Here is a 12,015-nt window from a genome sequence, read left to right as displayed (position 1 = left end):
GATAGATAGATAGATAGATAGATACTTTATTAATCCCAATGGGAAATTCACAATTCACAATAACCCATAATGACAAATTAAAAACATGTTTTTGGACACAGAGAGACACAGACACTTATCCTTTAATTAAAGTGGATTACCACATGAATACAAGTCCTTGAGAATGGGATGGCTGACTCCTGCAAACTCAGTGCTAAGTGGGTAATGTAACAATATGTTTTTTAGTCTAATTCACCTAACTTTCATATTAATTAACAACATGCACATTGGAAAGTGACATGTTTTTGTTATATATGTATTATTACAGCATGCAGAGTTATTAATTTAAATATGACAGAATGTTATACGGCACTTACCAAGCTTTGCCAGTGAAGCTCCCAACTGCTTCAATTTAAAGAAAAAAGAAAAAACTTTCTTTCGAAAGATGGGGAGAAAGAAAAATCAGCAAGAGATGATGGCCAGGTAGGATTGACAGAAAGAGTTGAAATGAATATAAGAGATGGAAAAACAAGAGTGGCACATGGTGGAAGATATCGGAAGAGTCAGCAGAAAGCTAGAAGATCATTTTGAGGAACAAGAAGAAAAGTCGTTTAAGTATAGAGTGAGACAAATAAAGATAAACAGTGCACAAGCTTCATCTTTAAAAACTATTACAGGAAGTTTAAAAGAAAAGCCACCTTGAATAAGTAAAACATTAAAATGTCAGGAAATATGAAACATGATACAAATGGAAGAGAATTTTTAAAGTAGTGCATAGGAGTAAATATAAAAAATAACAACAAAAGAGGAAGATAGGGGACTGCCAGGAGGAGATGATGATAGTTTTACGTAGGTATAAGAAACAGAAACCACAAATCACCAGGCTGAGGTGGTTTCCCATCAGAATCTCCCATTTATAGGGTCAGGATTGTCACATGTTCAGAGTACAGTGAAATTTCTGCTTGTTTGTGCTAATCAACATGCAACATTGCACCCCTCACCAGGGACATATTTACAGTTCCAGGAAATAAGTGAAATGTTACAAGACAAGGAATTGATCTTCCTTTTCAGATAATAATTTGAATTACTTAAACAGAAACTACATATAGGTATCTCTAGCAAATCAATAGAAATTGATTTAGGAGTAAGGCAAGAATGGGCCCATCTGCTCTACTTTTACATGTTGAATGGAAACCTTGGTGTTGCTGAATAAGAAAAGACAAAAAAATTAATGATGTGGATATGTTTTCTAAATTTCCCTCTTGAGACAAATAATGTACTATCTATTACAAGGAGTGGTGGCCAACAGACCAAAGTCCTTGTAGAAAAGGACAGTAAGTCCATACAATTTAGTTATAGAGGTGGTGAGTGATAAAGCAATAAATCATAAAAATGACGCCATATAAAATAATATACATATGGAAGTGAAGGTCTGTGAGACAGTTTGCATACTTTTAGTTAGTAATACCAGAAAGGGAGAAAATGAATCACATATCTTAAAACAGTTTTTTATTCATAAGCTTTCAACAACCTACCAGGTGTCATCATCAGAAGAAAATGATTAGACATACAGGAATCACCCCCCACCCCAACCCCCCATTTGCCTTTGATTCCGGTATGTCTAATCATTTTTTTCTGATGATGGCACCTGTTGGGTTGTTGAAATCTTACGAATAAAAACTATTTTAAGATATATACACACATATATACATATATATATATAGAGAGAGAGAGAGAGAAAAAGAAAAAGAGAGAGACTGACTTACGGCTCCACTGAGGACCGGCTATTTGGCTCTTTGCCCCTGAATCAGTTACAAAGTATACAGGTTATTGCAACGGAGGGTCTGAGGGACTGCTGTGGGTCACTGGTAAGCATACTCATACTTTTAGTATGGTGTGGCACAAAACCAACCTGCAAGTCTTGGAGTCTCCACACTGAGTTGCGCCACCAATGGTTTGCAGGTAGCCATCACTGGTTTGTGAGTGGGTCGCAGTGGCTAGCCTAAACTAGTGTTTCTCAACCACTGGGTCGTCACCCGGGTTGCCGTCTTTCGCGAGTGGGTAGTGAGTGAGTCCCAGTGGGTTACCTAAGTGATTGGTAGTGCTGCGCAACAGGTTTCCCTGCTTCTAAATGAGCTCATTTCACCAAATGACCCCCCGATCATGCTTGTTTCACTGAGTGGGAAGCGGTTTGCAGTAGCTGCTAGTAAGGCATCAATGTATTTCAAAAGGCAAAACAGTGTTGCAGGACCATAAAGTTTGAGAAACACTGGTGTAAGGAATGTGGTGTGGACCGCATACATAAGAATTAGCCACGAGGAGCAGACCTTAAATGGCCTTCCAAGAATCAGAAAACATAAGAGAACCTGTGAAATAATAAAATTAATTACAAAAGATTTATTACTGTGGCTGGTTTTGGATAATGTTAAGAAAATTATTACTATACTGTTTTCCATTTACCCTGCTCCCAAGTGCATATCACTTCAATTCGGTTGGCTGTAAATCAGTTAATGCATATATAGTATATACTAATATATAAGCTGTCATATCCATTCAAATAAAATGATTAAATGTTTAGAAGTCATGTGCATACCTTTAATCACCAAAGCCTCAGCTATGAGTCTGATCCAGTAGAGGGGCTCACTGTCGATGGAGAGGTTCTCTACACCCACCCTAGCATACATGCTCTGCGCGTCCCTGTATGAGCCCTCCATGTAGTGCAGCTTGGCCAGGATGAGCATGGCCTCTGTCAGGTACTTTGGCTATAAGCAAATAAAACAAGAGATGTTTATTTTTAAAAAGCATTAATAACCACATAACAGAGGAAATTGCACAATGCAGAAGAACAGGATTTCAATAGCCAGTTAAAAGAATGTACATCAAGATTTAAATATAAGAACATGGTGACGTTGCAGAATTGCTAATTTCCATGCAACAGGCAAAACCAAATCACAAGGGCAACAAAAGTAAATTATTAAATTAATTTTAACTTCACATATATATGTTAATACATTTTTTAGGTTTTTAAGGCTCACAATGATGGCACTGGAATTCAAAGTAAAGAAAACAGAGCTAAAGAGAAGACAGCAAACCTTTAATGACACAGGAGAAAGGAATCCTCGGGGGCCTAAAGTCTATGGGAGCCATGAAAGTTCACATCTAGGGAAAGTGGGCACATGGACCCCACCGTGCATTCTTTGACATACTACAGTGTAATGGTACAAGTTAATTTTGTGTTGTACATTGTGATGGATGGCCGGCTACATATTCCGGCCCTCCCCCCCAGGCCGCCAGGTGGAGCTCTCCCGACAGCATGGTCGTTCCCCGAATTCCAGCAGGGTCTCATGGACTTTGTAGTTTATATGCACAGCCCTGCTGGATAACTTGGGGACCACTGGGAGTCGCTGTAGGGAGGCTCGTGGACTCGTATGTGCCCTATAACCTGGAAGTACGTCCTGGTCACGTGAACAGGAGAGATGACGTACTTCCAGGTTGAAGAAAAGGACTTTTACCCTGACCTGGAAGTAATAAGGACTTGTGGACTGTTGGGCAGAAACACCTCCGGGTCAGGGGGTATAAAAGAACTCTGGGAAAGCCCAGACACTGAGCTGAGCTGGGAGGTAGGGTGGCGAAGTGTCTGGGAGAGGAGGAGTGATTATTGTAGTATTGATTGGTGTTTATATGAGTAGTGTGGAGTGGAGGGTGCTTTGTGCATGTGATTATTCCAAAATAAAGAAGTCTTGTATTTTTACCTGGTGTTTGGAGTGGTACCTGAGGGTTCAAGAGGTCGATAAATACCTCAACTGTTACAACATCTTTTGATGGGCTGCCCCCTACCCAGTGCTCTGCCAGGATAAGCTGTGACCTTCTGCAGCCCTATAATGGATTAGGTGCATCTGAAAATGGAGTAAGTTATTGCACGCAATTAAAGTGCAATCATACGATGGATGGAGGGTCACTGTTCATAATTAGTTTATAAGTGCTAGTCACCACAAGGTCCTGTTCTATTGAAAACTTTGTTATGTCAATTCTTCATGAAAACATTAGACTGAACTTTTTAATCAACCATCACTACCAACTACATGGGGTAAATAACATATATGGGTGATGCTTTTTTTAAAAACTGGACGCTCTTCAGACATTTCCCAGCTCACAGCATGCATTGGTGAAATTAAACACTGAATGGAGTGTAAATGTTTAATCTTATATTCAACAAAACAGAAGTCATGACACTAAAGCTAAGCTTAAGGAAATGAGCTCCATTTCAAAACTGTAACTCTCTGTGATGTCTACCATCAGACCATCGTCTTCTGCAAAGAATCTTAGCATCATTCTGATTCCTCCCTTTCTTATCTAATTTACTCAAATCACATTAAGAAACAATCGTACTACGACTTCACTAACATGTTTGTTCCTTTCTCTCCTGTTTCTGATACTGTAAAGATTGTCCATTGTGAAGGACCAACCGGTGTCCCTGCCAGGATGGCTCCTGCTCCTTTGCCTGCCAAGAGGCCATGGGAAAGGAAGGCCAGCTGAGGAGCGGTGATATTTACTGTAAGTGTCAGGCACTCCTATAGCAGCTCCACCAAGCAATCACGAAGGGATGCTCTGGTTGTGCTAAGGTACCTGAAACATAAGGACAGTACGGGTAGACCACCCCCCTCATACATAAGGTGTCTGAGGAGCCCCAGTATGGTTGCCCACAGGGCAGCATGGGAGTTGTGGTTCTATGGGGGCCACCAGGAGGGGCTGTCTGAAACTGAGGGTACAAGAACTTGTGGGAACCTGCCTGCCCTAGAAGTAGTTCCTGGAGGCAGTAGATTAAGCTTAAAAAGAATTCTTGGGTCCAGAGTTAAAGGAGAGCCCCCACTTGGTCCAGGTTGTTGGAGTCAAGAGGAGGTGGACAATGCTCATTGAGAAGAGTGGACGGAGGATGGAAAAACACACAGAAGAGAAACTGTAGACTGAACCAATGTATATTATGAGGAGAAGCCTGATGAGAGGTATTTCCTTATCAATAAACTATTATTTGCACCAAGGACTAGGTGTGGTGCAATTGTGTCTGAGGTTTGGGGAGCTGCTGCACCTCATACTGGTCACATCGTGCTTTTATCATATCCCACCTTGACTTTTCCTTACTGGCAAATGCCTCTTCTAATTTGTTATCTTGGCTCCAGTTGGTTACTCAGAACTACAACAGAGAGAACATCATGCTTGCTGTGTTTCACCTTCACGGGTGCCATGCGACTTATAGGATTAAATATAAAATTCTACTACTAACCTATAAACCCTTACACCCGACTATGTCAGTAACCTTCTCCATCACTAGGCTCCATCAACCCATTGAGGTCCACCATTTCTGGCAATCTTGTTGTGCCCCAAACTTACCTGTGCTCTATGGTTGACAGAGACATCAGCTCCTAAACACCCAGACTTTGGGATGCCCTCCGGAAATGAGTGAGATCAGATGACCCAAGGCATTCTTTGAAATGACATCTTAAAACTTATTTATTTGGGAAGGCTTTTTAGCTGACACTGATATTCTCACTCTTTCTTTCGATTTATCCTGTCAAGGTGTTCAGCATGACATGTGGTGTCAAGGATTAGGTGTTTCTTGTAGTATTTTTTATTTTATTCTGATTTAAATATCTGACTTATGTTAGTGTGCATTATTTTTGCTTTGCACCCTCCCCCACCATAACCTACCATCTATGGTGGTGGAGAATAAAAGCTTTAGATTTGTCAAAAATTTTGATCTCCAGTTTTCAACGGATCTCAACTTTTTAGGGTCCCTTGACACCAAAAACATCCATATCACGTTTATGGGTGTGTGTCTGTCTGTGCGTGTGTGTGTGTCTGTGTGTCACAATTTCATGAGGATGGTCAAGAGATAAAATGGCTAGACGGAAAAATACCAAACTCGAAACTTAAGTCTGCTTATGAGATGACAATGTGCTTATTAGTTTTTGATCCAGATCATGCAAGAGAAAGAGGCCCTCTAGAGAAACCCTCAAATACCATCATTCTGCAATTACTTATGAATTCTTCTTGTCAACTGTTATTGTAATGACCTATTTTATGATCAGAAAGATCAGCAACAGAGAGCGGCAAATAATTGCTCAAATGTCATAGAATAGTTCAGATAACTTGCTTCCTAGGTTGCAAAACCTACTGCTGCTCACGTCTGAATTTTTTTGTGTACTATTTATGCATTATTTTTCTCAATCCTCTTTAATTTGTGATAAGCGTACTGGCACTAAAATGGCTGCTGTTGCATTACCCACATGAATGTTATACATTAGTGGTGGTTGACGTGGTTCCCCATTCACTAAAGCACTTTGAGTAGTGAGAAAAGCCCTATATAAATGCAAAGAATTATTATTATTTTTATTATTTCATCTTAATTTGTTTTTCCAAGCATGTAATTAATTCTTTGATATCTTGTAAAGCACTTACAGCTACATCGTGTGTATGAAAATGTGCTATAGAAATAAATGTTGCTCTTACAATGCACAGCTTTGTGCTTAGTGGATTTATCTTTTATTTGATGTGTATACTGAAATTATTTTGAATCCAGTGTTTTTTGTTTGATCTTTTTCTGTGCTTTTATTTCCATTGTTAATTTTGATTTTTTGTACGTGTTAAAGGGGCTACATAAATTATATTTACTACAATTGTGCGCCCTTTCCCATATGTGCAAGTAATAATACTAATGTGAATCTGGCAAATCAAAATTTAGATTTAACAACAGTTTCTTAAAGCAATACTTCACTCTAAAATATTTTTATATATTATTTACACAATAGATTTTTTAGTGATGTTTGAGAAAATTTTTAATCGTGTTTTCATGCAAAATAGAAAGAAAAACGTTTGTTATATACGAGGGATGTTCAAAAAGTTTCCGAACTTTTAAATTTTCATTGGAAATAGTGAAGGCGGGAGGAGTAGTAATTGGGTATTAAAAAGTTGGCATGAAGCTGGGAAAATTCATCGCAAACAAAAGTGACAATGTAGAAAAGTGATGTCATTTGTTTTTGAAATTCTTAATAAATAGAGTTAAAATAAAGTGTAGAAACTTTTTGAACGTCCCTCGTAATACAATCCAGAGGTTACCAATGCTGTATAACGGAAAACGATGTGAAAAAACGTTCATGGAAAAAAAAATTTGTGTATTTGTATAACACATTTCAGTTATCCGGTTGTATGCTCAAAACTGGCAAAACACACACATTTTGTACTAAAATATTGTTAACCACATGCTTCCAGAAAAGTCAGCACACATCATAAACAAGAACACAAATTCCCATAATACCACATGTTCTGAACTGAAGACCTGAGCTCACCCCTTTAACAACATTCATTACACAAGTCAGTCAATTATTTCCTTGACTCAGCTCAGCTGAGTTTTTTTAGCAAGAAGACAAGACAAAATGCTTTCCGTCTTTCAGCAGTTCCAACAACCTTGACATTTTTGCGGTCTGGCTCAGTTTCAGTTGTTTTTCAAGTTTTGGCACATCTCTAATTTCTTGTGTTACATTTTCTTTCAGAAGTTCAAATTATTACACATAAAACATTGCAGTTTTTGGAAATGAGCCAATGCACTTCTTATATATGACCCAGATGTGACTCTGATGGGGCGAAGCTTTATGGGCACCACTGTGTCTACAACTCCTAATCCGGTATTCAAAAAGCAAATTCCTCAAAGAAACATGCAATCATCTCTTCTAAAGCTGTGACATAACACAACCCAAATTCTGATGTGTGATTTACCAAACAGGGCCTGAAATTAGAGGCCTGCATAGAAAATATCTTTAACCACGTGGCACTGGCTTTGAAAAACAAGAAGCCCTAGAAGATATGAATCGTTGAGAGCCTATCAAGCTTGTCACAGAGTCTCTGCTCTTACTTTATGTCTGCAAATCTTCAACCTGCACAAAGTGAACAGGACAGTTGGGCTGGAAACCTGAGAAGAACAGATCTGACTAAGGATTGTGAATGGATGCGAGAGTGAAAGGTGAATATTTATGACAGCTTTATTCTGGGTTTGATACATTGAAGTTTAGAGATTTGTATTGCTGGTGGGGAACCCAAAAGGATCATGTCGTTAGGGTTGTTGAAGTCTGGAGGACCTCCATACCCAAAGAACAGCAGGCGTGGAAGAGTCCCAATCTATGGTGCCAATTCATTCCAATTTGGTCCTATTTTCTCCAGAGACTGACAGGTATTGATATACAGTGATTGGCTAGCCCAGGAACCTAGCAATTGGCCCAAGTTCCATTACTGCAAGAGTCTTGAAAGTTTCAATTGACCAAAGTTCCATATTTGGTCCAAAGACCTGCATCCCTGCCCAAAAGTGCTGATGTCAAGTTCCAAGATCTCTTAAAATGGACAAACGTGCACGCTGCGATTGGCCGATGTTCCATTTTTGCACGATTTTTGCAGGGATTGATTGGCCAAAGTTCCATTTTTGGTTCCAAAGACCAGCCTCCCCGCCTAAAAATGACAGGCAGTGTGGTGTAGTGGTTAAAACTTTGGACTTCAAACCTCGAGTTTCTACTGATACTGTAGAAAACCAAAAGAAATGTAACCAATGGTATTGTAAACTTTATAAGTCATCTTGGATAAAGATGTCAGCCAAATAAGTATATGTAACTCGTTCCTTACTTGCAGCTTGCCTCGGTTCATCAGGGAGGTTAGATATGTCTTGGCTTCCTGCAGTTTGGGGAGCTTGGCAGCCACTAATACATTAGAACCTTTGAGCTGAGTGGCATTTTCCTGTAGGCACTGCTCCAAGATGGACTCAGCCAGTAGCAGATCTCCAAAGTCATCTGAAAGACACAGAGAGAGAGAAAAGCAAGTAAAGTAGGCCAGAGATCAACAGCCTCTTCCATATTAAATCAACATTCCTCTAACTTAGTCAAATGAGTCAGATTTATTTATGAAAGCACATTTAAAACAACAGCTGTTCCGCCAAAGTGATGTACAAAGAAGCACAAAAATAAACACAGTACAAACAATCAAACAGAAACAAATTAATAAAAAACCACCAACTGAAACCATACCCCATGATCTATTACACACAGTGAAAGATGGAAGAGAAGAAGCAGGTCTTAAGCAGAGTTTTAAAAACCTCGATAGATGATGAAGACCTGATGTGGAAAGGCAGCCCATTCCAAAGCCTAGGAGTTACAACTGTAAAAGCTCTGTCTCCCCTAGACGTCAGCCGAGATCTTGAAACTATGAGTTGTTGTCCAGTTAACCTCAAAGACCTCGGTGCCGAGTAGGAGTGAAGGAAACTGCAGACGTATTTGGGAGCAAGACCATGCAAGGCTTTAACAACAAACAAAAGTTGTTAAACAATACAAACAATACAAAATCTCTCCAGTAGCCAGTGGAGGGAGGCTAGTACAGGGGAGAACTGATCCTTTTTCTAGTGCTCATTAAAAATCTAGCTACTGTGTTTTTAACCAACTGAAGGCACGACAGAGCAGATTTAGGCAATCCCACATTTAAGGAATTCTAATAGTCTATCTGAGAAGTGATAAAGGCATGAAGGATTGTTTCGAAGTTCTTGTGTGAGATAAAAGATTTTAGTTTTGAAATTTGCTTCAATTGGTAAAAAGTGGACTTTAGTACCGAAGAAATTTGTTTGTCAAAACTTAATGACAACTCAAAGGTGATACCCAGGTTCCTGACATCACTGTGAATCATTCCTGACAAACAGCCTAACAGATGAGGTAGGACCAAAACTAATGACCTCTGTTTTATTTTTATGTAATTGTAAGACGTTTTGCACCATCCAGTATTTAATATCAGCAAGGCACATGATGTCAGGACTAACTATCAGGTATAGCTGCATATCATCAATGATAAATGACATTGTGTTTTTGAAAGATGATCCTCAGGGGGAGCAGATGAAGGGTGTGATGGATGGCCGATGTTTCAGTCTGGCCAGGACGTCCCTGAATAGAAAGAAGGAGGAAGAGCAGGCTTTTTAGGACACTGCCTCCCCCAGGACACTAGACACTAGCTCCCCTGGACGGAAATGGTTCCCCGGATTCCTTCAGGGCATCATGGGACATGGAGTCCGTTTCCTCAGCCCTGTTGGGTGCCATGGGGCACGCCAGGGAGAGCTCACAAGGAACCTGGGGACTCCTACTATTATTATGACCCGGAAGTACTTCGGAGGCATGAGGACAGAAGCCCGCAGTACTTCCGGGCTACTTAAGGAAGTATATGTGGCGTTTGACCCGGAGAAGGAACACTTCCGGGTCATGGACTATTTAAAGGACTTTGGGAAACCCAGCATGGAGAGCCGGAGTTGGGTGGTAGAGTAATGGAGCTGCTGGGAGGAATGGAGGATTGTGATTATTGTATTGATTATACTTTATTATTATTGTTATTGAAGAATTGTGGAGTGTGTGGTGCTTTGTGCACTTTATTTGAAGAAATTATTAAAGAATTCTTCTTGGTGCTTTTAAATGTGTGTTCTGGACGTCTGTCTGTGGGGTTTCATGGGGCAACAGCACCTCAAGCGTCCAGAAGGGAAAATAAAAGAGGGGCCAAAATGGAGCCTTGTGGAACACCTTGTGTGAGAGGTGCTGGCTGAGAGGAGTTACCATCTATGTTAACAGACAATCTACCATTAAGGTAGGACTCAAACCACTTCAATGCACAAACATGAAAGCCGACTTCATCCTCAAGCTGTTTGAACAGAACCCCATGGTCCACCGTGTGAAATGCAGCACTAAGATCTAATAAATCTATGATTGCACAAGAACCTGAGTCCATGGTTGATAGAATATCATTTGTCACCTTCAACAAAGCTGATTCTGTACTACGACGTTTTTTAAAACCTGATTGAAACACATTGCATAGATTGTTATCCTCCAGATATGAAAGTACCTGCAGAGAAACCACTTTTTCCAACATTTTGGACAAAAACTGGAACTTAGAGATCAGCCTGTAGATTGAAATAACTGTAGGATCAAGAGTGGGCTTCTTCAGCAGTGGTTGAACAATTTCATATTTAAAGTTGTCTGGCATTATACCTGATTTTAGGCAGTCATTAATAATAGCCAAAACAATTGGACTAATGACTCTAAAAGTATCTTGAAATGGTGTGAGGGTAAAATATCGAGCAGATAATTGGAAGATTTCATACGCAGGACTATATCAGCTAGGTAAGAAGAGGAAACTGGTTAAAAAAGTAAACTGGCTGTGCACTGGCCTAAAAGGAGCTGGTATCGTCACACAGTGATCATCACTGGATGAATAATGCTGGATCAAATGGCTTGGTTTTTATTTATAAAAAATTGAGAAATACTCCACAGATCTCAGGTGTACTCTCAAGGAAGCTGCTGACGGGTGGGTATAAGAGAGTGTTTATGGTGCTAAAGAATGAAACAAGATAAAAAAGGAGATTTTGCTGCTGCTCACAGCTTCTTGGTAGGACTTCAAGCGAGTTCTGAGAATTTCATAAGAAACCTGAAGTTTATCCTTCTTCCACCTATGATCAGCCTGTCTGTGTTCCTGTCTGAGAGCATGAGTGGTGTCATTTAACCAGGGCTGAACACTGGATTTAACCTTGGCTTTCCTTAACTTTAAGGGTGCGATCAGATCCAGTGTGTCCTTGTAGGTGAAATCTAGAAGCTTAACCAGATCGTGAATATCAGAGCAAACAGAAAGGGCTTCTGTCAACAAGAATTAGTGAGTGTCTGAGAAAAGATCACAAAACTACAGCACTGTATCAGCATTTATAGAACTCGAGCAGCGCTGTGGTTCAGTAGAGTTGATCAGCAGGTGTAAAAATTGAGTTTCGAAAGCAATTGCAAAGTGATCAGAAATGCCAGCATCAGAGATCTCCAGGCTATTTACAGAGAGGCCGAGTGTTAGAACTAAGTCCAACATATGCCCTTTCTGATGTGTGGGACTTGAAGCCACTTGAGCGAAGTTAAAAATCTAGGAATTCTTTAACTAGGGCTTTTGTCAGACAACAAACATCTATCCATCTATCCATCCATTATCCTAACACAG

General features: G+C 39.9%; 1 protein-coding gene across 2 annotated transcripts in view; it reads right to left on the bottom strand.

Annotated features, from left to right (window-relative positions):
* Positions 1 to 12,015, bottom strand: part of ttc7a (tetratricopeptide repeat domain 7A) — a 425,510-nt gene that overhangs the window by 378,818 nt on the left and 34,677 nt on the right. For both annotated transcript variants that reach the window (XM_028820451.2, XM_051919615.1), the window contains exons 2-3: positions 8,644 to 8,807; positions 2,573 to 2,741 (exon numbers count right to left, since the gene is read on the bottom strand). In XM_028820451.2, the coding sequence (XP_028676284.1) occupies positions 2,573 to 2,741; positions 8,644 to 8,807 (333 nt within the window). The remainder of the gene's footprint in view (positions 1 to 2,572; positions 2,742 to 8,643; positions 8,808 to 12,015) is intronic.

The sequence above is a fragment of the Erpetoichthys calabaricus genome, chromosome 15 (genome assembly GCF_900747795.2).
Source record: "Erpetoichthys calabaricus chromosome 15, fErpCal1.3, whole genome shotgun sequence".
NCBI lineage: Eukaryota > Metazoa > Chordata > Cladistia > Polypteriformes > Polypteridae > Erpetoichthys > Erpetoichthys calabaricus.
The sequence above is the reverse complement of the archived record's forward strand: the minus strand, read 5'-3'. Positions and strand labels throughout refer to the sequence as shown.